General features: G+C 45.1%; 1 protein-coding gene across 11 annotated transcripts in view; it reads left to right on the top strand.

Annotated features, from left to right (window-relative positions):
• LOC121287469 (transducin-like enhancer protein 1) overlaps positions 1-25,698 on the top strand; it is a 163,492-nt gene that overhangs the window by 111,255 nt on the left and 26,539 nt on the right. For 10 of the 11 annotated variants that reach the window (XM_041205380.1, XM_041205383.1, XM_041205379.1 and 7 more), the window contains 6 exons: positions 6,587-6,691; positions 17,571-17,624; positions 18,995-19,165; positions 19,613-19,742; positions 20,844-21,019; positions 23,074-23,150. In XM_041205380.1, coding sequence (XP_041061314.1) covers positions 6,587-6,691; positions 17,571-17,624; positions 18,995-19,165; positions 19,613-19,742; positions 20,844-21,019; positions 23,074-23,150 — 713 coding nt within the window. The remainder of the gene's footprint in view (positions 1-6,586; positions 6,692-17,570; positions 17,625-18,994; positions 19,166-19,612; positions 19,743-20,843; positions 21,020-23,073; positions 23,151-25,698) is intronic. The other variant, XM_041205386.1, reaches the window with a different exon arrangement.

Genomic DNA, 25,698 nt, shown 5'->3' with positions numbered 1-25,698 from the left:
TTTATCTGCTAAGCAAGGTACTAAACCTTCAAATAAACCAAACCTACATTTAGTTTACCAGTCCAGTGTGAGACTGGTAAGTCTGTAATGAACCAACATAGAAATACAGCACCCAGCACACAAGGCCAATCAGCCCATTGTGCCTGTGCTGGCTCTTTCACTCAAGCGATCCAAAAATGAATTTCACCGAACTTGGCCCTCACTCCCCATGTATGAGGAAACCACATTTTAAATCGACCAAATTGAGAGCAGTAGCAAAACTTTCCGACCATGAACCAACTTGAACCTGTCCGGTGAGTTGATTGTTTTGGCCTGAGTAGTTTTTACAGTCGAAGAGTAAAATGAGTCTGCTGTGGAACAGGCCCGAGCATCCCACTAAATTCTTTTAGGTCTTCCGTGGTTTTGATCAGCACCCAATGCCAGTTAGATAGGATATGAATTATCCTTGCTTCTCTCCTGCATGCTGTTGTGTTGCATAACTTAAGATGAATGCAATTTTACTTCCGAATGCTTAATGTTATTTATAATCATTGCTGTAAAAAGGAGCACATACATCCTGTTGCAAGTCACTCTTAAACCTACACACAGAGGAGCTGAGAACCTCTTTCTGATCATAATTTTCTCTCTTTCCCCCTCCCCACCCCCTGCCCCTCCCCCTCCTCACATCAATTTATGTTATAGCACTCCAGGGGTTGTAATTTGAATGAGCTGCAGTGAGGTATAATGGGATCCAATAAACATATCACCGTTTTGATACATTATGCTGCTCCTGCTGTTTAATAGCTGGGTGAGTCATGCCAGTAAAGGAACCATTAACAATTTTCAGTTCACAGCTGATGACGGGAGTACAAGCACTGAGGAGTGCATGGGTTTTAAATGTTAAAGTGATGCAGGACCATGATTTCAGAAGCCAGTGGCCCGGTATTTATAGGGGGATTGTTGTGGGTGGTGGGTGGGGGGTGGTGAAGGGAGTGGGGGTGGGGGTAGGGAGACGAGGTGTAACGTGACCCGAGGCTGGAGAGGTGTATACGCTGCTGAATTTCTCGGCACAGCCTCGCTTTTAAAAAAAAAAATCCATTCCCTGCCCTGCAGCTGATCGAATTCCTGGGAGGGAAAACCGGTGCCAGGAGGCAACATCCTAAATACCCTTTGCAGTGGCCACCACCACCATCCCCCCCCCCACCCCCAAACAATCAGGAGGGGGAGGATGTGACAATCAAGAGGGAGAGGCCGTGATTGGCTGGAGGCTTCATGGACGGGCTGGAGTAAGGGGAGATCGCCTGAGGCAGGACACTCTGACACCATGTTACCCGCCATTGTAAAAGCAACATGCACGGCAGGTTAGGGCCACCATTAGCAGCTGCACCTTCAGTTGCCTGTGCTCATAAGCTCCAGAATTCCCTCCCAAAACCCCTCAGCCTCTCTACCGCACTTTTCCTTCTTTCAGGCACACCTTTGATTATTATTACCTAATGTGGTTCGGTATCATTCGTAAAGCGCCTTGTGGCATTCTATTACATTAAAGGCACAATATAAAAAAAAGTTCTCTTTGTTATTGTTGTTCAACCCATGACTCCTACCATCCTGCTCATTGTCTGGAGCTTCATATCAAGCTCCAGTTTTTTTTGTTTAATAGGATTGTTGGGGTTGTTCTGAAATGTCTAGCACTTTATTTGAACAAGACAGCAGTTGTCACATTGGCTAGCAGTAGTGTAACTGAGTCCTGCATCATTGGAACTAAAGAGGACTGCAGCAGTGCAGCTAAAACAAAGTCTTTAAAAAGAAAAACTGAGGCACTCTGATACAGTGAGCCCTTGCTTAATGACTCAATGTTGTTTCATTTTAATGTCATTAATAGTGTCAATATATCCTTTTAGAGTTGTCAGTTTCACTTTAACATCATGTGCCACAGACTTCTGTCGTCTGTCTGCTCCCATGTCTTTTCCCGCAGTGCTTCCAACCTCTCGCCCTTGCCAGCTCCTGCCTTGCCTCCTGGTCTCTGTTCTTACCTTGGTCCTCGGGTGTAAGATGTGGGCAGGAATGTGGATGGCCATCTTCTTTGTATCCTGTTTACGTTTCTTCCTAAAGTTGGTAACCCCTGGCTCTTCAGGTGAAGGCAGCCTCCGGTATCATTCCTTGGTTGGTCGCCATTCTTCACACGAGAACCTTCCCAATGAATGGCTGAAGGATAATCAGTTGGGTGATGGCCATTAAAGCAGAGCTTGATCTTGATCCTCGTCCACACCCAGTGCCTGCACATGAGCGTTTGCCTTTAAGACGCCTCTGGGTGAGATTTTGGCCGGGGACTGATTTAATTTAATATTACGGATATTTAGCAGCCAGAGTTAATGACGAGCGATGCCAGGATCAAAAGCTTAGTGCCTTTCGGAACTCTGCACAAAAGGGATAAAATATTGGAATATTGCTGGGGAACAATCAGCACCGGTGGTAGAGGCAGAAACTCTAAACTCTTTTATAAAGTACCTGGATCTGCACCTAAAGTGCTGTAAGCTGCAGGGCCATGGGCCGGGTGCAGGAAGGTGGGATTAAGAAAGGGCACCTGGGCGTCCTCGGGCTGGCATGGACAAGATGGGATGAATGGCCTCCTTCTGTGCTGTAACTTTTCTGTGGCTCTATGGCCTGTTCTTCAGTGGCTCCTGATATTTTTTTTTGGACCCTCTGCCGGCTTCACTGCTGAACTCGAGCTGAATTTCTGGGCTCCATCTAGTGGTAGAAGTTGGCCTGTGCAGCTAGTCAGGACTTGAGCTGTAATTTTTAAAAATTTAATTGTATTGTAAATTCTATTTCTTTTATATTCAATACATTTTACTTTGCAAGTTATTGCAGCTAGGAACGCACAGTACCGCACGTGCACGGTTCAGTACTACAAATTGTACATTGATTTTTCTTTCCGGGCGAGAAATGTCCGAAGGAACCTAATTCTGGTCCTCTGAGAACCTATAATTCACTTAAAGTCATTTCACTTAAAAGTCGCGATTTTCAGGAACGCAACCACAGCTTTAATTAAATACCAGCGAGAATACAAACTGGAATGGGAGGCAATCTACTGCAACTTGTACTTATAGGGTGTTTTTGGAGTAATAAAACATTCCAAGGTGCTTCATGAGCGTTCCCAAGCAAAATTTGACATGATGCCGCCCCCCCCCCCCCCCCCCACCCCCCTCCCACCATGAAGGGATTTAGGGCAGATGGCCAAAAACTTAGTGTGGGATTTTCTGGCCCCCCCACCCGCTGCGGGAAGTCATGGACTTTTGGCTGGGCTGTCGCACCCCCCTGCGGTGGGTCCTACCATGGCAGGGCCGCAAAATCCCGGCCTATCTTACTGGTGGCCTCTAGTTTTCTCCATTAGGCCTGGCGGCTTTTAACATGCGACAAAAGTGGCCTGTTTGGATTTGAAGTGTTTAAATGGCTAACATCCTGCTCGGTTAAATTTGCCCTCCTTGCCTTTGTAACAGTGATCCGTTTTTAGAAAGGATAGTGTCTGAGTGAAGGAAAGAAACGTGTTTTAATCGAGCCCTGTGCTGACCACGTTAGCACAGAGCTCCTTTTCAGCACTCGGCTGAATGCCAGCCTGAAAGGTTAGACCAGAGGAACCTGGCTGATCGAGTTGCTTCAAAGTTTTGCACAATTCACCTGAAGCCGGTAGCAGCGCATGTTTAATTTATCATGAATTAAGGTTTTGTTCTGTGGCTGTGGCCTAGTTTCTTGGCCTCCGAGCAGAAGTTGGCAGTGAAAAGCTGTCTCGGGACCTCACAGGAGCACCGAGTGATTTTTTTTTTAAGCTTTGATTTTCAGTAGTCGATAATCAAGGTAACGCTGACTGGCAGAGCGCCCTGATAGCGCTTAGAGCCGGTGGGGGTCTGGGGTGGGGGGGGGGGGGGGGGGGGCGGGTGGGGGCAGAATCTGACAGGCGGCTTAAGCCCTAGGATCGGTCATGCACAGGCAGATGAAACAGCTTCCTCCAGCCAAACCATAAAATATTTAACTCCCGTCTGAGTCACTTCACTGAACCTCTGTAGAAAGTCATCATGATAACTCTTTACAGCTCCATTTCATTTGAAGGGTTTGCACTCCAGTGAGTCTGGCATTGATTCTGCTGCGTGACTTGAGTTCTGCGTAAATGCTGACTGACTTGACTCTGGAATTACAGAGTTAATTGCTTAATGCCTCCCACTAGCGACCCGACTGGAGTGAATCCAGAATGCTTTCGCTGTAAATGGGACCTGTGGCCATTCTGGAGTCTCTGTGCTGCAATAAAGGTCTCTTTTCCCAGCAACGCAGCCAACAGCAGCCAGCACAATGAACAGCCATCTAGCTCAGTGGCTGCGCGTGCTTTTGAAAGGGATCTTGAGCCTTTTAAATGGCAGCTGCTCTGCTTTAAAATGCAGATAGTGCAACAAAGTGGACTTCCAATTACATGTGCTGGGCTAAAGAGAAGGGTTGCAACACATTTGACCTGTCTGTAATTCTGGACTGCATTTAAGGGCCGTGGTTACTAAAAGGGATTTGTCAAGCGATCTGCTAGTTTTAAAGGTTGCAGAGAAACGCTTTTTAGGGAAGTGGAGGCAGGCAGATTTTGCTATCTCCAAAGCCCCTCTAACATAACCAGGCAAGCACTCAATGTAAAGAAGCTGCCTCAGTTCAGTGCCAGTGGGCACAAAGCCCATGCCATTCATACTCAACTGCAATTTTCATTGCATGGTTGCCTTACCCTCAGATTATCTATAGTGGCGGACCAGCTTTGCGGTGAAGAGAAATGTTAAAAGCAGCCACATATATTTTAATTTGTACCCAGGGTAGTTCCGCTCTGGCTAACAATGAGCACAGCTATAGTCCCACATGTACCAGGAATCTTTGGATAAGTGAAAGGTAGTTGATTTACTGTGCTGTTTACACCAAGGCTCAGTTGAAAACCACGTGGGCAGAGTGAATGAATTTATCAGTAAAATATATGTATTTTTAATGCTGGCTTTGAATGAGAGTCAATCCGTGTTATCTTTGTTCTCTCTTTTTTATATCCTTGAAGTGAATTCATCCATTGTGTTTAATAGAACTGACGAACCTGCAATCCATATGGCTTTGAAACCTATTGGGCACCAATTCAGCATTCATAACTTGAACAGTTTGCTAAATGGCCTTTTGGGGTTTTGAACCTGATCCAAACCGGAAATTCCAGTCTAAATGGGGTTCGACACCCTGGCAATCAGATTGTTTCCTGGTTGACTTGTTTTTTCAATGGATGAACTTCTACTCTACCAATAGTTAACTCTGTCCTCCTCCCCGCCTGCAATTTTCTCCCTCCTCATTCGTATTGTTCTAAACCGAATGAGACTAAAGTGCAAACGCTCTAATATTGAATAAATAAATATCTAATCTGAATTATCCATTTAAAAAGTAATTTCCTCTAAGCTGTCCCTGTGCTAAGGTATTTGCTGGGAGTTATGCTAGTGGCTCAGGGGTTTATGTGATACTTGGTATGGGACCAAGACCTTTAAACCAGGAAGCTCGCAAATCTCTGGATTGAAAGGTGGTGGGTTTGAGACACACACCAGGATTTGAGTTCCTAATTTAGATGGATACTGCTGCACTGAGGGGGTGCTGTGTTGTTGCAGGACTCACCATTTAGTTGGTGCTATTTGGCACTCCAGTTGGGTATTTAAAAATTCCAAGGCACTAACCAAAGAAAAACGGGCATTTTTTCTACTTTTCCTGCCCCCAAACAACTGGCATGAGCTCCATGGGTCGAATGGCCAACTTTTTTTTTTGGCCTAATGACCCCATATCATTACCAATATCAGGTGAACCAATAAGTTAATCAGAGTTCAACTTGTGATTGCTTTCAAGTGAGTCTTAGCTAGAAAGTGTATGTCCAGCACATAGGGCGAGAGCAGAAGTCAGTCCCTGCTGCGATGCCTCCCAAGATTGAATAACATACACTGGGCTCGATTTTTCTGCCTCTTTTCTGCTGGAAATCTAACCCCGTGTTGCCTGGTCTTTATGTGAAAACAAAACATGTTGGTGGTATGGGAAGGCTGCCGACATTTGTGGAAGAATGGGCCTAGTATCTTTGGGAGTTGAGATGCACAGCCTTAGAGGGTGGTGGAGGTAGGTTCAATATGTAACTTCCAAAAGGGAATTGGAGAAAATTGCAAGACTGTAGTGGCGGGTTGTGGGCATGGGGGAGTGCAGGGGAGTGTGCAACTAATTGAATGTTCCTTTGAAAGAGCGGACGACACCAGCTCGATGGGCTGAATGGTTGCCTTCTGTGCTGTAAGACTTGGGAGTTTGATGAGCAGAAAATGATTGGAAGGGGCAGGGAAAATTTGAAACGTTTTGCCTGCAGAGCCCTGGAATGAATACTTCGTTGCTGCTTGGGGGGGGTGTGGTTGGGGGTGGGGGTTGGTGGGGGGGGGTGGTGGTGGTGGGGATGGGGGATTGGTTTGAGGTGCTGAGGAAATCCTTGGCCTGAAATCCTTTGCCTGCATGAATCACAGCCAGAATTTGCTCAGATTGCTTTTATTTCTTCCCCTCGCCACCCCCTCCCTTCTTCCCTTGCCTCTTGCAGAGCTCCGTCCACTCATCCAACGGGGACAAGCCAAGGAACTCGACTGAATACCCTAACCACCTGAAGAAAAAGAAGACAGAGGAGAGAGATTCGGTGAATGATTATGTAGGTCTAGTCTTTGATAGTTTGGGTCTTTGTACGACGCTGCTACTTTCCCTCCCACTCCCCACCCCCACCCCCCACCAAATTAGCCGGGGATTTTAATCTTTAACTTTGCCTCACCAGGATATCACGTGGTTTTGGCTGGGGACAGAGGGTGGATGGAGTGTGCTTTGACCCCCTATGTGTAGCTCAACAAACCAAAATAACTGAATTTACCGAACGACCCCAATGAGAAACCCAAGTGGACAAAATTTGACTTTTTTAAAAAAAAAAATAACTTTTACATTAACAATCAAAGCAAAATCGATTTAAATTAAGCATAAGTTAACAGGCAACTTATGGCCAATGTAAACCATACATTGAATAGCATGTACAATAAAGATAGATTTCATGGATTTACTGGGCAGCCCACTCAGCGGGCTGAATTTTGCCGTCGGCGAGCAAGGGGGTGGGGCCTACTCGCCGACACGTAAAATGACACTGGGTGATGTCGGCGGAACCCCCGATGTCATCCCGCCCCATTTAAATATTCAGGAAGGCGGGGGGCACAGCGAGATCAGCTGTCCGCCCACCGACCTGTCAATGGCCAATTGAGGCCATTGACAGGATAATTAAAACAATTAAAGACCCTGCCCGTCCAAGCTTAAGGCTGGCGGACAGGCCAGGAGCCCCGGCGGCTTCTGAAAAGCCATGAAACCTCATCCACCGGCGGGACGAGTTTTCGTGTTGGGTTTAAAAGAGTTTAATAAAGTTTGAGTGAAATTTATTAACATGTCCCATCTCGTGTGACATTGTCACATGAGGGGGACGTGTTAACAATTTTTTTATTTTTCTATTTTTAAAGTTTGAAAAACTTTCAGCGATCTCCCTGAGGCAGCACTTAGCCTCAGGGAGATGTGCACAAGTGCGAAAGAGCGCACTCTTGCTTTTAGGGAAATCCCCCCCGCCACCCCGCCCACACAGGGAACGCATAGCACTTCCCGGCGGACATCACGCTGGGTGGGCCTTAATTGGCCTGCCCACTTAAAATGGCGGCAGGGCCCGCTTCTCCAGCGAGGATCGGCTCCCCTGCCCACCGGAGATTGGGTCAGGCCCACCCGCCCGACAGGCAGAAAATTCTGTCCAGCATATGTGGCAAAAGTTTCAGCCGCAAAGTCGTTCAAAACTCTGAACTTCCTCAGGTGGAATTCCAGCAACATTTCTTCAAGGATTTAGTTACCGATCCTCATTCACCTGTAGCTCCCAACCAACTAGAGATCCACAGAGAAGGTCTTCACCAAAATGGTGCACTTCTGCATAACCCCCTCAATTCGGTTCATAATATTCTGAATGGCGAAGATTCACCAGGATCTCCTTTATCTGAACCCTCAGTAATCACCTGTTTGCATTCTATGACTCACCCGACTATGATAGTTTGTGTATCACACTTGTAATGGAATTCATGGTTTCACAGCTTATATATTTTGGGCCAGATCTTGACTGAGAGGGAGGCTGAATCATTAGGTTCCTAGGGAAACTGAAGCTGATTGAACCCAGATAAAAAGGCACAGAGCCATCTGAGCTCAGCTGATCCCATGGTGCATTGCAGGCAGGCTGAAGTGCAGGTCAGCCTGTTCCCGTTAGAATAACTGAAGCAGTGGCACTAACTTTATTTTCCTCTATCTCCATTCCCATTACCAGCCTTTATATTCTTTCAGCCTGCCTGCGATGCACCATGGGATCATCTGAGCTCAGATGGCTCTGTGCCTTTTTATCTGGGTTCAATCAGCTTCAGTTTCCCTAGGAACCTAATGATTCAGCCTCCCTTTCAGTCAAGATCTGGCCCAAAATATATAAGCTGTGAAACCATGCATTCCATTACAAGTGTGATACACAAACTATCATAGTTGGGTGGGTCAGGATGTATGGAGGGTCTTTACATATCCATCATTGCTCTTGTGTTTGCCAATGTCCCCCCTCCCTTCTACCGACGCAACTTAGAACGTGCCTTTTCCTATTTAAATATATCTGTTCAATTCACTGTTTTCTCCATGTTAAGAACATAACATTAAAAAGAGGAGCAGAAGGACACCATCTGCCCTCCTGAGCCTGCTCTACCATTCAATGCAAATATGACTGATCTTCTATATAAACACTTCCCTGCCCATTCTTCATATCACTTGTTTCCCTAAGAAACAAAAATCAATCTATCCCAGTGATCAATGTGCTCTATCATTGAAAATCTATTAAAATATACTGGCTACACTCACCACTTTCTCCAGGTCGTATGTGTTTTAAGGAGTGAGTGTTAACAGTCTCTCTCTCTCTCTTTTTCTCTCTCTCTCTCTGTGCTGCCTCTCTCCCTCTCTCTTGTCTGCCTCTCTCTCTCTGTCTGCCCCTCTCTCTCTCTCTGTCTGCCTCCCTCTCTCTCTCTCTCTCTCTGTCTCCCTTTCTCTGCCCTTCTTTCTCTCTCTCTCTCTCTCTGCCTCTCTCTCTCTCTCTGTCTCCCTCTCTCTGCCCTTCTCTCTCTCTGCCCTTCTCTCTCTCTGCCCTTCTCTCTCTCTGCCCTTCTCTCTCTCTGCCCTTCTCTCTCTCTGCCCTTCTCTCTCTCTGCCCTTCTCTCTCTCTGCCCTTCTCTCTCTCTGCCCTTCTCTCTCTCTGCCCTTCTCTCTCTCTGCCCTTCTCTCTCTCTGCCCTTCTCTCTCTCTGCCCTTCTCTCTCTCTGCCTCTCTCTCTGCCTCTCTCTCTGCCTCTCTCTCTGCCTCTCTCTGCGCCTCTCTCTGCGCCTCTCTCTGCGCCTCTCTCTGCGCCTCTCTCTGCGCCTCTCTCTGCGCCTCTCTCTCTCTCTGTCTCTGCCTCTCTCTCTCTGTCTCTGCCTCTCTACCTCTGTGCCTCTCTGCCTCTCCATGTCTCTCTCTGCCTCTCTGCCTCTGTCTCTCTCTCTGTCTCCGTCTCTGTCTCTCTCTGTGTCTCTGTCTCTCTCTCTGTGTCTCTGTCTCTCTCTCTGTGTCTCTGTCTCTCTCTCTCTCTGCGCCTCTCTCTCTCTGCGCCTCTCTCTCTCTGCGCCTCTCTGTCTCTGCCTCTCTCTCTCTCTGTCTCTGCCTCTCTCTCTCTCTGCGCCTCTCTCTCTCTCTCTGTCTCTGCCTCTCTCTCTCTCTCTACCTCTCTCTCTCTCTCTCTCTCTGCCTCTCTACCTCTCTGCCTTTCCATGTCTCTCTCTGCCTCTCTGTCTCTCTGTCCTCTCTGTGCCTCTGTCTCTCTCTGCACCTCTCTCTGCCTCTCTTTCTCTCTCTCTCTGTTTCTCTCTCTCTCTCTCTCTGTCTGTCTGTCTGACTGTCTCTCTGTCTCTGTCTCTGTCTCGGTCTCGGTCTCGGTCTCGGTCTCGGTCTCGGTCTCGGTCTCGGTCTCGGTCTCGGTCTCGGTCTCTCTCTCGGTCTCTCTCTCGGTCTCTCTCTCTCTGCTTCTCTCTCTCTGCTTCTCTCTCTCTGCTTCTCTCTCTCTGCTTCTCTCTCTCTGCTTCTCTCTCTCTGCTTCTCTCTCTCTCGGTCTCCCTCTCTGCCTCTATCTCTTGGTCTGCCTCTCTCTCTCTCTCTCTCTCTCTCTCTCTCTCTCTCTCTCTCTCTGTCTCCTCCCCCCACCATACCAAATGTGTGTCGATTACACGTAACCGTCATTCACTAGAGGTCATGTGTAGGACAATATATTTGAATATACTCGTTATATTAACAGACCTAGGAGTAATGAGGTCAGAGCATTAAGGTGTTAACCACCCAGTGGTCAATTTACATTCCATCCTGTACAATGCAAGAAGGATCTCAGCTATTCATCGCAATTGAACAGCTTCCAGTAGATAATAAAAATGTTGGTGCAATATTTATTTGTCACACTTTAATAAGGTAATAGATTACCATCAGAATGATTTGAAAAGTAAATCTCAAGGCACTGTTGCTATACAGACTTTTTCTTTTCCCACCGAGCTGATTGGACACAGGAGTGTGCCTCTGTGATCAGATGAATGGAAAATAATTTCATTTGTGACATCGTGAAGTCCATGTATCCCAGTTTTTCATGTTGTCCTTTGACACAATCTATTCATTGTCTTGTTTAACCTCCTGACAAAATAAGAAAACCTCCTCAAGGAGAGGGACAGAGACAAGCATTGAGTCCTCTGCTGAAGTTGGGCTACTCTGATTTGACACAGTCCCTTTTTGCTGTCTCCGCCCCGTGCCCTTGGTCCTTTTGACTTTCACTTTTTCTAGTGTGTACTTGAATCCCTGTCAAGAGGAAATGGCCATAACGTCTGTTATTTAGTTGAACTTTTCTGGATCCCTTTCCCCTGTCCCTTTTGCCCTCTGTGTCCAAATGGTCAAATCATTTCCAATTTGTACTGTGTTCATTGTTTACACAATTCTTTGTTTTGCTAAAGAGAAACTATTCATCAAAGGCAACTTAATTTATGACACTCAAAGTACACTTTGAGTGATCCCTTGATGTCCAACCTTCCCTGCTCTTGATTGCTGTCTGGTGACCTCAGATGAGGCTGTGTGGATATGTGTGGCTATCTATAATTAGATAGCTGGGTGTAGACATGTCGGGTAAGGATTGAATGAGGCAATTTACAACTCCCTCAAAGTTGAGTAGCATGTCATCCCTTCCTCTAGGCTCCGAAATGAATAACGACGGCCAGGATGAGAGATTGGACAGAGTGTGAAATGGTATCTAGAATCATATCATTTCACAGCACAGGAGGAGGATCTTTATCTGACTGTGCCTGTTGCCGGCTCTTTGAAAGAACTGCCCACAACTTAGTCCCGCAAACTGTCTTTTTCCCTATCTTGCAAATGGATCCTCTTTAAGTGCAGGTCCAATTGCCTTTTGAAAGTTCCGATGGAATCTGGTTCGCCCACCCTTTTATGGTCGGTCGTGTGCTTCAGATCTTTGAACGTGAAAACCTTTCTTCTCACTTCTGCCTTGGGTCTTTTTCGCCAATTATTTTAAGCCCGTAACCTCTGGTTGCTGGCTCATTTCCCACTCTCCCAAAAATAACGGCTGACCACTGCAGCTGCTGAAAATCTGAAATAAAAACAAAGCACTGGGGAAAAACTCGGCTCAGAGAAACCCCAGTGCTGAGCTTTCCCAGCAGTTTCTGCTTTTATCCCAACCCTGTCAAGACCCCTCATAATTTTGAATATCTCCATGAGGTGTCTGAATGTCCTGCGCTCAAAGGAGACGAGCCCAATCTTCGCATACCAGGGAAACTCAGTTGGATGGTGGATCAGTCAATCTTCCCCATCTCCAATACTTTGACAATTAAACATTGGCAGTTTCCCAAGAATTCACATTTCGCAATGCTTTTTCTTCTGAAGTTTGCTGGGGACAATATCCGGGAGATTAATCTCTAACTCCTGGAGATGTTCCAGGGTAATCCCGAAGGGTTGGCAGCCCCAGAGGCAAGTTTAGAGGGCAGAGCCTGCGTCCCGTGCAAGTTACTGATCTCCGTGACTGGGGCCCTAGAGTGCTATCAACAGATTGTGGCACTTTTCCTAATGGGGGTTAGAACTTGTCGGTGTTGGTTGTGTTGGAGCAGAGTGTGCCTCGATCAGCGTTGCTTCAGCTTCGACGCAGAAAAGTGACCTCGTCAGGTGCCTGCTTTTACGCATGAGTCGAATTTGGAGAAGGGGACGTGAGAAATCTACAGCTGAGGTTACAGTACAAGTTAAAATGTAAATGATGCAACGTACTTAACTTGCAGCAGGGGAAAGGCGCTACTCGTGCACTTATCCGGCTGCAAATAAGCGCTACCCTCGTGTGAGGAAAGTGTGCTCAGCTTATCTTATCTTACTTATCTTAATTTGCAGACTACAGCATTGAGTTCAAATGTGGAATGTTTTACCTGATTTTGCTCCTCTATTTTTAGTTTATTCTAGCATGTATTGATTTTATTGTACATTCGCAGTCAGCCAAAATTAATAAGACTCACCCCCATGTTTTAAATTTGAAAAAGCTGGATGTATATACATCACCAACCGAGAAACTTGGAACCCTGAAATATTGTGCTCCTTCCCACACCTGCTCTTCTCTTTTTTTATATATAGAATCAGAGAATGGTGACAGCACAGAAGGAGGCCATTTGGCCTGAACTGCCTGCAAGAGCACTTCGGCTAGCCTTGCTCCTCCTCCTATTCCCCATAGCCCTGCAAATCTTTCTCCTCTGATAATTATCCAATTCCCTTTTGAAAGCCACGATCGAACCTGCCTCCACCACACTCTCAGACAGCATATTCCAGATCCTGACCACTTGCTGCACAAAAAGGTTTCTCCTTGCGTCGCCTGTGGTTCTTTCTCCAATCCCCTTAAAGTGGTGTCTTCTGGTTCTTGACCCTTCCACCAATGGGAGCAGTTGCATTATCTACTCCGTACAGGCCTCTCATGACTTTTAATACCTCTATCAAATCTCCTGTTAATCTCCTCTGAAGAGAACAACTCCAACTTCTCAAATCTATCCATGTAACTGAATCCCCTCATCCCTGGAAATTCTTGTAAGTCTTTTCTGCACTCCCTCTAATGCCTTTACATCCTTCCTAAAGTGTGGTGTCTAGAATTGGACACAGTACTCCAATTGAGGATGAACCAGTGTTTTTATAAGGTTCACCATAAACTTTCACCATATGTAAATGTTATCTTGTCAAATCTTTGCTTTAGTTTTCCACTTTGCAATCCACTATTTTTTTAAATTCTCTTTCTAACCTGATTCTTGGCTCTGATGAAAGTTCGGACTTCTGTGTGGTGCATTTAATGCAGAGAGTCGACAAAGTGTGTGGACAGCTTGCAGAGAAGTGCCATGGTATCCCTGTTCAATGTTGGGCACTGGTAATTTTGCTTTAATTACAGCTTCCTTGCTTACTGCAGCCAAGGGAGTTGGTGAGCCTCTGTGGTGAATAGCTTTCCTGTGTTGCATGGAGTCCCCCTCATCTCTCTCTCTTTCTCTCTCTCTCTCTTTCTCTCTCTAGCCCCCTCTAATCCTCTCTAAACCCTGTCTAACCCCCCTGCCCCCTCTAAACCCCCCTCTAAACCCCTCTCTACCCCTTTGACCAATCTTGGTCAGCTGTCCTGATATTTCTACATGTAGCTCAGTGTCAAATTTTGTTTGATTATGTTTCTGCAAAGGATCTTGAGATATGGTACTACATTTAAAGGTGCTATATAAATGCAATATGTTGCCGTTTGCTTGTTTTGCAGTGTTCACCCCAGCATTTCAAACAGCCACATGGAAGGCCACAGTGCAGCTGTTCCCATCACAATTTTTAGCTCTGTCCTCACTTTCGTCTTTGCTTCATTCCTTTCTAACTTTGAAAGCAACTTATGGTTTTTATTTTGTTTTGATAAGATTCCTATCTTAAGAACCCTTTAGATAACAAAATTATTTTCTAGCCTTTCTAGTTTCCCAGTCCCTCACCGCTCCATTGGCCAATCCTGAGTTTGAACCCCTTGTTACGGACTTAGAGGTTTTCTTCCTCACTGATTATTGTCAAAAATCCTTTCTCCTTCTGTACACGTATATTCCATCCCCCCCTTCACAATCCCCTTCCATTGCACTGAGTTCAGCCCTAGGTATTGCTTTCATCATAATTAAATTGCCTGATCTCTATCATCGCCCTGGGATCTTAATTTGCAGACTACAGCATTGAGTTCAAATGTGGAATGTTTTACCTGATTTTGCCCCTCTATTTTTAGTTTATTCTAGCATGTATAGATTTTATTGTACATTTCGCAGTCCAGCCAAAATTAATAAGACTCACCCCCATGTTTTAAATTTGAAAGGAGTCCCAGGGTGGTTTTACGCCATTTTTAACCTCAGGAAGTGGTTCTTGAATCCAACCCAACCTGGCATGATGCAACTGAGGGCACTGTGAAACAGAGGGCACTGTGAAACAGAGGGCACTGTGAAACAGAGGGCGTTGTGAAACAGAGGGCGTTGTGAAACAGAGGGCGTTGTGAAACAGAGGGCACTGTGAAACAGAGGGCGTTGTGAAACAGAGGGCGTTGTGAAACAGAGGGCGTTGTGAAACAGAGGGCTCTGTGAAACAGAGGGCACTGTGAAATGTGTTTTGACATTCTGACCTGACTCCTCGGTGAGCCTGGAGTAAAAGCATCAAATTGTGCACAATCCTGGCTCCATATTAGCCAGGTTGCTTGAAGAAGACATGAGCATGGCTGATGCGCGGAGGAGACTAAATTAACATTGGTGCCAGGGGGAGTGCACTTCTATGATTAGGATGAAGGAAAGTTGGGAATGAGAAAGAAAGAAAGATTTGGATTTATATAATAGCTTTCACAACCACCAGACGCCCCAAACCACTTTACAGCCATCGATGTACTGAAGCAAGGCTCCCTCGACAGCACCTTCCAAACCTGCAACCTAGAAGGACAAGGGCAGCAGATACATGGGAACACACCACCTGGAAATTCCCCTCCAAACCACTCATCATCATGACTTGGAAATATATTGGCTGTTCCTTCACTGTCACTGGGTCAAAATCCTGCAACTCTGTTCCTAACAGCACTTTGGATGTACCTACACCATGCAGGCTGCAGTGGTTCAAGAAGGCAGCTCACCACCACCTTCTCAAGGACTGTTACGGATGGCCAACAAATACTGACCTCACCAGTGATGCCCGCATCCTGTGAAAGAATAAAATAAAGTACAATGAAGGAGTGTAAGTTCATTCAGAGTGACATGAGCATTTGATTCAGATGCTGTCACCTTGTCCTGATTACTTAAGGTGGAGAGTTGCTGAGCTGCACAGAGCATTACAGCTGCAGATTTGATCCCTAAAGCTAATTTTTGGCTGCCATGGGTTAAAATTCACCTCCATGCCTGAGGAATGGAGAAATCATCCTTGGGTTCCTGCTTTCTAGTGATTCTGTGCCACCCCCACTGTGTGCATGGGCATGCTTTGATTTGGGCTCATCTGTGATGCCCCCTGTTAATGAGCCAAGTGATATATGCTGGTCTGATGTGCTACTTGAAGAAAAGTTACATGGAGAATTCCATGGTAAGCGGTTGGGGGGTTATGGAGCAATAAGAGCTCAATAGAGAGGAGAGAAAATTGGTGTGGGTGGAGAAAGGGCATTCAGTATAGGATTACTCAAGTTGCTGTAAGTTGTATCTTTTTAAGAGGTCATACATTATGCCAATTATAGTCAAGTTGGCATGGGAGAGATGAATAAGTAAATTTAATTGCTAGGTTAGAACCTCTTTACTGGTGATTTCCTATTTTGCCTGCTTTCTTTAATTGTGTGTCTCATGTTTTCTCTTCCTCCTCTTGCACTGCAATGATGATTGCTTGGGTTGTATCCAGTTGCTGGTAATTCTGTACAGTTGGGTGCCTTTGTGCAGCTATATATTATTTCCATCTGTTCAGAGGACTGCCCTCTTTTTTTTATTCATTCAAAAGATGTAGGTGTCGCTGGCTAGGCCAGCATTTATTGCCCATCCCTAATTGCCCTTGAGAAGGTGGAGGTGAGCTGCCTTCTTGAACCACTGCAGTCCACATGGTGGAGGTACGTCCACAGTGCAGTTAGGGAAGGAGTTCCAGGATTTTGACCCAGTGACAATGAAGGAACATTGATATATTTCCAAGTCAGGATGGTGAGTGGCTTGGAGGAGAACATCCAGGTGTGATATTCCCATGTATCTGTGGCCCTTGTCCTTTTGGATGGTAGTGGTTGTGGGTTTGGAAGGTGCTGTGTAAGGAGTCTTAGTGAATTTCTGCAGTGCATCTCATAGATGGTACACACTGCTGCTATTGTGTGTCCGTGGTGGAAGGAGCGAATATTTGTGGATGGGGTGCCAATCCAGCAGGCTGCTTTGTCTTAAACGGTGTCAAACTTCTTGAATGTTGTTGGAGCTGCACTCATCCAGGCAAGTGGAGAGTGTTCCATCACACTCCAGACTTGCACCTTGTAGATGGTGGACAGGTTTTGGCGAGTCAGGATTCCTAGCCCCTGACCTGGTCTTGTAGCCACAGTATATGGCTGGTCCAGTTCAGTTTCTGGTCAATGGTAACTCCCAGGATGATTTTAGTGGGGAATTCAGCGATGGTAACAATTAGAACATCCAGATTTTAATAACAAGTCTCCCTCCCCTTCTCTATCCCTCCTCATTTGAAAATGTTATTCCATACATGACTGCAATTCTACAAATAACACCAATATCCACTAAGTGGCAGTACTTGCCTGAACAAAGACTGTGAGCAGCAGGCTCATTGACCACAGGGACCATCACAGCTAAGCATGGCCTTCTCCTCAGAGGTCCATAATGTGAATTTTAAAGCTTGAGTAACTAGATGACCGAAAATAGGAATGCACTCCTTGGGTCAGATGCAGAGGATGCAAGCTAGGGGCTTTCCAGGACTAGGGGGCACTGTTTTAAAATTAAGGGATGCCCTTTTGAGGGCAGAGATGAGGAGAAATTCTTTTGAGGGTTGTGAGTCTTTGGAACTCTCTACCTCTGCAGGCGGGGTCATTGAATATCCTTAAGACAGAGGTAGATTGATTCCCTTGCCTAACAAGAATCTAAGGTTATCGGTGGTAGATGTGAATGTGGAATTAGCAGTACAAACAAATCAGCCATAATCTTACTGAATGGCGGAGCAGCCTCAATGGGCTGAATGGCCTACTTCTGCTCGTATTTCATATGTTTCCACTCAGTCAATTACTTACCAACCTGATTTGAATATAACAATTGTACTGACCTTGATGACTGACATCAACTATTGACCTGTTTTGTTTTGGAAGATGTGCTGAAACTTAATGAATCACCCTGTGCTGGAAATGGCAGGAACATCAGCCAAGCACATCTTCCAGAAGTTTTAACATTTTTTTCTCTCTTTTTAAACAGGACAGCGATGAAGACAAGAGTGATGATAATCTTGTTGTTGACGTTTCAAATGAGGTCAGTTAAATGTTTGTAAGATTAGGTTTTAACGGCTTAAAAGCTTTCCTGCAGCCTACCTTGCCTTCATTTTTGACGCTTTCATGTAAATATTAAAATACTGTCGTGCACTGGAGTCGCTCTTTCAGTAACTCAAATCATGTGTTCACAAGATGGCAACAAATCAGAAATCTTAACTATAAGCAATGAAGAAAATCTACCAATAAAAACAAACTCAAATCATTTAAAATATCTTTCCTTAATTTATTTTGACTACAACTTTTCCCCCACAGTCTGCCAACTATTAATACAAGTTAAAGTACAATTTATAAAATAAATGAAAAATCTTTGACGTTTTTCACTTTTTTTTTTAAACCTAGCTCAAAGTTGCCTCGTTCCTATGGGGAATGTTTTTATTCCAACCTAACCATTGTCAAGTTGGCTCCAAGGATGCTGTTTGCTTCTCTTGTGCAACCACCTACTTGCCTCTCCACTGCAGTTCTGAGCAATGTCACAGTCACGTATGGTGCCCTACTTGCTGCCCAAACTAGGCCTGGTCCATCCCAAAATGCTGTTTCCCCCAGCCTGCTACATTCCATACCTAGCCCATCATCACACTGAACTGTATTTTTTTTTTTTTAGCTCATTGTTAGCCAGGAATGAGTTGGCTTGGGCCGAAGTGGTTCATAACAAGTCTGGGTGAGACTGCATGCAGGGGCTGGGCATAAGACGATGCTTTTCAATTCCTTCCCTTGGTGCTGTCAAACACTGGAGATCCCAATGAGCCAAATTCCACTTTCCACCTGCCCAGGACCCATCAGGAGTATAAGACTCCATTGAAAAATCCCTTCAGTTCTTCCTCTCCTTCTTCTTCCTTGCAACCTTGCTGCTAAGCGGCAGGTCTCAACTGTGACCCTGGTACGTTTTGTCTACCCCATTAGCTGTGTGTCCTGGGAAGTCGAGCTTATGCTCAAAAACGAGAGACCCCCTCCACTTTCTTGTTCTCCCCTTGCTGGGTGGAAGGCACTGACTTGTGCTAGGAGTTGTTTCCGTGCACTCCAGTTACCGGTGTGAATGTTGATGATGAGTGACAACTGCAGAGAGTACCAAAGGACAACCATATCCTCTCCTTACCCAGAATGTCACTGGGGGGGGGTTCAGGAGTCAGTTTATGCCTGTCTCTTTTTTTTCTTTTCTCCCTTACACCATTGCTTCTGCCCCTGCACCTCCCACCCTCACCCCAAAGTCCACATGCAATGGTAGCACTCTTGCCACTGACCTGGTTAAGCTCAGCCCAGTCAATACAGACTGAAGATTGAGAACATTTTTTTTTTAAATTAGGCATTCTAGCCTTTTACTGTGGACTAACAACACGGTGTTGCCTGTTGCAGGAACCTTCATCGCCTTACAGCAGTCCTTCCCAAGCAGCACATGAAAATGGATTAGACAAACTGCATGTGAGGAGAAAGAACCAAGTGAATAGCCCCAACTCCTTGGTTTCCACGAGTAGCCCTCCTCCTCCCCCTCCCCCTCCTCCTTTAAAGAGTAAAGACCCAGTTGTGGTAAGTGCTTCTTCCCTTTTCTATCTCTTCATTTGTCACATCTTCTGGGTGGCTGAATTAAAATGACTAAAAGGTTCATCTGAAATGAACTCTTGGCTCAACTGAAAGGTGCGTTTTCAAATAAGCCAGGAGTCACTATGTCTGTCTCTCTCTTTCTCCCTCTCGTTCTTTCTCTTTTTCTCTCTCTCTTTCTCTTTTTTTTCCCTCTTCCCTCTTTCTTCGTGTGCTCCATTGCTCTCTGGATCCTCAGGGCTACAGAACCCTGAGTTAACAGCAAAAGCACTAGCAGTAGGATATGAAGCCCATTCTCCCAGAGTGCAGCTGAAAAGAAGCCTATTATAAAAGGTCCTGATGTGAAGCACTTTGTCATGTGCCAAGGCCATGATTAGTCTAATACAAGCTTCAGTTTAAAAACTGTCAAACTATTATTTATGTTCCTGATGGCAGAATGAGAAAACCAGTACACCTGGTCTTAAGTCGAATATACCAGCATCACGGAGCGATTCCGCAACCCCTGGAACTAGTGGCACGTCACAGCTCTGTTCAGCTTCTAGCAAAGCCGGGACTGATCCTTTGGGTAATGTGACCTTCTTGATTTGAATCTCTTCTTATTTATTGACAACGTGCCTATTGTTGCATTTTTAACGGAGGCTCTGTGCCCACACAAGTACTGTTTTTTTTGAGGGTGTGTATTCTAAGAGCTTCCGATTATGTTTCAGGGGCTTGTCATGCTCCTGTCAAGAGAGTTGGAGGTTGAGCATTGAGAATTGGACCTTGCCCCCTTTTTGGCCAACTCATGATGGCCTCCGTCCCAATAGTTTCCTCCCCTTCCCTGTGCATGGCTTGTTTGCTAAACTGCCTTAAAGAGGCCACTACTTGTGCACGGCCAGTTTGTCCCTTGTGTGGTATATGCCCAATTGCAACTTAGAGGGCATGTTGGCCATGGCCCTTTTATTTGGTACCTATTTTCCCCATTGCCCGATGATGGCACCTTTCCACCATGCTCGAATCAAGGGCTTAGTGAGCAATTGAATCTGAATTGCCCTTCATGGTAGTTCTACAAAGCTGTCCACAAGATCGACATGTGAAGAGAAAGTTCTTCCTCTCCCACAGTACTTGGTACCGTTAAAACAGGTACTTCTAATTTCTGTACTTATGGAAGCATTCAACCTGCCATTGCCTGTGCTGGCTTTTTCAAAGAGATGCCCAATTTATCACATTATCCTGCTGTACAGAAACATTGAATTATTCTAAATATTATTCCTACACTGTGGAGTTCTTTCCCCCTGGGGCATGTTTCCACTTGCAGTGGGAGGGAGAAAACTGCCTCGCCTGAAACATCTTTGGCGGGGGCGGGGGAATTGGGGATTGGGTGTGAAAGTGGAGTTGATTGAAGGCTGACCATTTTCCTATTGAATGGTGGAGTAGGCTCAGAGGGACCATACGACCTGCTCCCTGCTCTTATTTCTTGTGTTCTTAAAGATTAACCATTAAACTGAATTAGATTTGTAGGGAACGAATAATTGTTCTTTTTTAATCATCTAGTAGCACTATAGAAAACGCATTCTTGTAATTTGTTGTTTAGTTAATGTTGTTCAGAAACAAAACAAAGGTTAGCACAAATTGTGCACTTGGATGAACTAACCATGCATTACTAATTTAATGCTTTCTTCTTTAGCATTAGGCTTAAAAACACCCCTGTCAGTACAGGGTGCTTTCCCTGTCCCGTTCGGCATGGTCCACACTGCAGTCAATGGTGGGATTGCTGGTGCCAATGCCTACGCTGGTTTACACTTCGCTTCCCCTCAGCTCAATGGCGGAGCCTCAGCCTCCACGTTTGGACGCTCATCTGTGGTAAGCTGTGCGTTTGTGTTGTCCAAACAGTTCTTAAAAGACAAAAGTTCACAACCTGGAAAGTATTGTGAATCGTTGACACCATGAGAAGGAAGGGAGAGGAAGAAAGTAATGTCCCAAGGATTGGTTGCCCAATAAATGTTTTTTTTGTGTGTGAAGTTTGTGTCTGTTGAGGCAAGGAATGCTTGTGTTTGACACTGACTTTCCACTTTGGGTGTCGTTGTTAGCATCAAGCACCCCAGGTTGGTCCTTCCTCCAAGGCCTGGACCTAGTGTAGTCAGTCTTATTTTTGCTTCTAGTTCTTACTTACTGATTTATCCTTTGGGATATTGTGGGCCTGGAGATTTGAAAGGGACCATTGTCTCATTGACTGATGAATCTCAAATTGGAAAACCAAAGTTCTGTTTGTATCAACAGACTTCGAGGTATGCACATTAATGGGAGCCTGGCTTTAATAACTTTATATGTAGCCTCATGAGGCTCTTTAATGTGCCCCTCTCATGGCTGACAAAAGTAAAGTGCCCAGTCATTCCTGTTCTGAAGGAATCATTTCCTTCATCAGCCTTGCTGAGGCCCCTTGAGTGAGATTGCCAATTAATTCCAAATTCAAAGTAATTTTATTCTATGAGCTTCCCATCACTTGCGAACAAAGACAGACCCAGTATATTTTAGGAAAGACCTTGGTTTGTATGTGTTTTTTTTGTTGAACTAAATTATTCCTTATCATGATTAGGATTACAATTGAATTCTTGAATAGCACTAGATGCTTCTGTATGTGTGCGTGAAATGTTTGCTAACCGAGCTATTTAAATTATTGGGCAGCTTCCTCAATGCAGGAAACCTCCAGCATATCATATGTTCAGTTGCCTTTTAGAAATAGGTCTAAATGCAGGGACATAGGGTGGGGGTTATGGTTGGGGGGGGCAGCATTAAATGTGCTGAATTGTGAACCCTGATAATTAATTCAGTCTTGTGTTCACAAATATTTGCCACCTCCCCGAATCTAACCTTGAATGGAAAGCTGAGTATCTCGTTTTCAAATTTAGACGTGGGCTGTGTTGGAAATGCTGAGCATTTAATAGTTGTAGCTTCAGCAGAGTGTGGTAGCTAAAGAAACTTGAGATGACCTCAAGTTACACTAACCTGTGATAAGCTTGCGTGTTTTTGCTGTTCGTAAAAAGCATCGTGAAGCCAAATTTCCAGGTTCTTAAATACACTTTGAATCCTCAGTTAACATTAGAACAACTGGCATTTATATAATGCCTTTGGCTTTGTAAAATCTCCCAAGTCGCTTAGCTGGAGCAATTATCAACCAAAATTTAACACCGAGCTACATCAGGAGATATTAGGGCAAATGATCAAAACCTTGGTCAAAGGAGGTGGGTTTTGAGGGGAGAGAGAGAGAGAGAGAGAGGCGTGGAGATGTTTAGGGAAGGAATTCCAAAACTTGGGATCCAGGCAGCTGGAGGCAATTATGGAGTGATTAAAATCTGGATGGGTAAGAGGCCAGAATTGGAGGAGAGCGGAGATCTCAGGGTTGTAGACCTGGAGAAGGTCACAGTGATAAAGGAAGGTTGAGGCCATGAAGGAATTTGAAAACGAGGGTAAGAATTGTTTTCAAATCGAGGTGTTCAAAGACTGGGAGCCAATGTAGGCCTGCAAGGGTGGTGAGTGAACAGGAATTGATGCAACTTAAAATATAAGAATGAGTATCGGTTGAGCTGAAATGTAAGATGGGAGGCTGATCAGAATAGTCGAGCCCAATAGAAGGAAGGAGAAGGGGTAGTTCAGCATCAAAAGATTATTTGCCTGGAAGTTTGTTTTTAATCGTATAATGGAGAAAGAAGTAAGGCGTTTTCCTTCACATAATCATTGCTTGTCAACCACTCCTGAAGTTATTGGTCACACACACAAAGCAATAATTTTTTTTTTCCTAAATAAAACCGTTTCTCTCACCTATTTTACTTTAGAAAGGAAAATAAATTGGTTGCAAATTTCTAATCCAAAGTGTCCTGTTTCTCTCTTGTCTTAACACCATTTTGTGGTGTGCCCAGGCTGGGTTTGAACCTCACTCTCACAAACGAGGCCCAGGACTTCCTGGGAGCCTATCGGCAGCAACAGCAGGAAAACCGTAAGTACCTTGAGAGTGAAAGTAGAATACAATGGATTTTTGCCCAAAATGTGGCTTTGAGCTGTAACTGAACTTGCTTTTATGTAAATATAGGAATGTGCATAGGCCATTTAGTCCATGGTCTGTTCCACCTGTATCACAATTCTATCTACCCATTTTGATTCTGTAGCCCCTTACACCCCTGCCTAACAAAAATCTATTAATCTTAGTTATTATGACAAAGCAGTCTTTGAAGCACCTGATTATTAGTCTGAAGTTCAAACAGCAATGATTTGCGGTGTGAAGAAGAGGGAGCTAGAGGGATGTAGGTAGAATATTTCACAGCTTGTGGTCCAGATATTGAGGTCACAGCCATCGATGGTAGTGTGAATAGAGGGTGCCAGAATTGATGGGATGTTTGAAATGGGGAGGGACATGGCATTTTAAATTGGAGACGTTGAGGATTGAGAGCTAAGCGTTGGAAGCTAATATTGCTTAGGAGTGATGGAAGAGTGAGACAGCACAGGATTATTTATTTATTCTTTCATGGCATGTGGGTGTCGCTGGCAATGCTGGCATTTGTTGCCCATCCCTAATTGCCCTTGAACTGGGTGACTTGCTGTGCCCTCCATTTGCAGAGGGCAATTAAGAGTCAACCACATTGCTGTGAGTCTAGAGTCACATGTAGACCAGACGAGGTAAGATTTCCTTCCCTAAAGGACATTAGTGAACCAGATGAATTTTTACGATAATGGTTTCATGGTCATGATTACTGAGACTAGCTTTCAATCCCAGATTTTATTAATTGCATTTAAATTGCCCCATGGTGGGATTTGAACCTGTGCCCCCAGAGGATTAGTCTGGGCTTCTGGATTACTAGTTTAGTGCTGTTGCCGCTATGTCAGGTTCTTCCTCCTGTAAAACACGGTTAAAGATGAGCTGAAGCTTGGAGGATGGAGGCCAGCCTAGAACTGTAATGATCTGGTTTGGAGGTGACACATGGAATAATGATGGTTTCAGCAGCCGATGGGCTGACAAGGGCAGAGGTGGAGGATAATAGAGGTGGAAGTAAAGAATCTGTGTGATAGAGAGGATTTAGGTTTTGGAAGCTTTGCTCGATTTTAATAGAATAGCAAGCTTTCAAGCGATGTAGTTCAACTGTGACCTGGGAGAGAGGTGGAATTGGTCATGAGTGTTTCTGGTGGGAGCCGAAGGTATGGCCAAGAAATTTGGGAGGAGCCTCCCTTGGATGATTAAGGGGTGCAGGGTAAATAATGGGCCTCCATCCTCATTACCCTAGAGCCAGTCTGACACTATCCCTTCCAGTTTCTAGGCCAATGGCTTCCATCTCCCAATATTTAATGGGGAGGAGGAAATTGCAGCTCACTCAATTTAGAATTAAGCAGTGAAGGGTGGAAGAGTAAGTGCTGTTAAATAGGAACACGAGGCCATTTAGCCCCTCAAGCCTGTTCTACCATTTGATGAGATAAGAATGCGAGAAATAGGAGCTAGAGAAGACCCACTGGGGCCCATTGATCCTTCTCCGCTGTTCTCAATATGATCGTGACTGATCTTGGGCTTTAACTCCCCTTTCCTGCCTGTTCCCCTGGATCGACCATGATTTCAGGGGATCCTTGACATAACACCATATAACTTGCCTTTCCCCCATGTCCACTGGGGCCCATTGATCCTTCTCCGCTGTTCTCAATATGATCGTGACTGATCTTGGGCTTTAACTCCCCTTTCCTGCCTGTTCCCCTGGATCGACCATGATTTCAGGGGATCCTTGACATAACAACATATAACTTGCCTTTCCCCCATGTCCCTGAATAGAACAATAATCTATTAGTCTCTGATTTTAAAGCAACAATTGGTCTTGCATCAACTGCCACTTGCAGCAGATTGTGCCAAACATCTACCACCCTTTTTTTTGTATGTCGATGTGTTTCTTTACTTCAGCCCTGAAAAACCTGGCTTCAGCTTTTAGACTATGCTCCTTCGACTCCCTAACTAGAAAAAGCAGTCGCTCTCTGTGTATCCTATTGAAAACGTTGATCAAATCACCCCTGATCTTCTAAATTCCAGCGTTGGGGCTGGATTTTCCAGTCCCGTCTGCAGCGGCATTGGAAATTTCTGCCTGAAGCCAACGGACATTTTGCTGGTCTGTCAAATTACCCATCCCACCCACGACGATTCCCCCGGTGGGCAGGGCTGGAAAATTTAGGCCTTAGTTTGTGTGACTTCGTTATTTGTGCCCTTGTAATTTAACTCATGGTAACATTCTAGCAAATCTATGCTGCACTCCAATGCCGATATACCCTTCCTAAACTGTGTGGTGCCCAGAACTGAGTACAATATCTTCCAACCAGGGTTTTGTTTACGATGAGCCGGCACAGTGCCACTGGAGCAATAGTTAAATGGTTATTCAAAATGTCTTGTTTGAACTCACTTGAATTCCTTGATGTTCAGGGTCAACGATATCAGGAGTGGGTTCAAGAATTAATGGGATTGCATCCTGGAGTCCTGGAGAAGGAATTGGTGGTGTGGGAAATCTTACAATAGCGGGCAG

This window comes from Carcharodon carcharias, chromosome 14, assembly GCF_017639515.1.
Source record: "Carcharodon carcharias isolate sCarCar2 chromosome 14, sCarCar2.pri, whole genome shotgun sequence".
Lineage (NCBI taxonomy): Eukaryota > Metazoa > Chordata > Chondrichthyes > Lamniformes > Lamnidae > Carcharodon > Carcharodon carcharias.
This window is presented reverse-complemented; position numbering and strand designations above follow the sequence as displayed.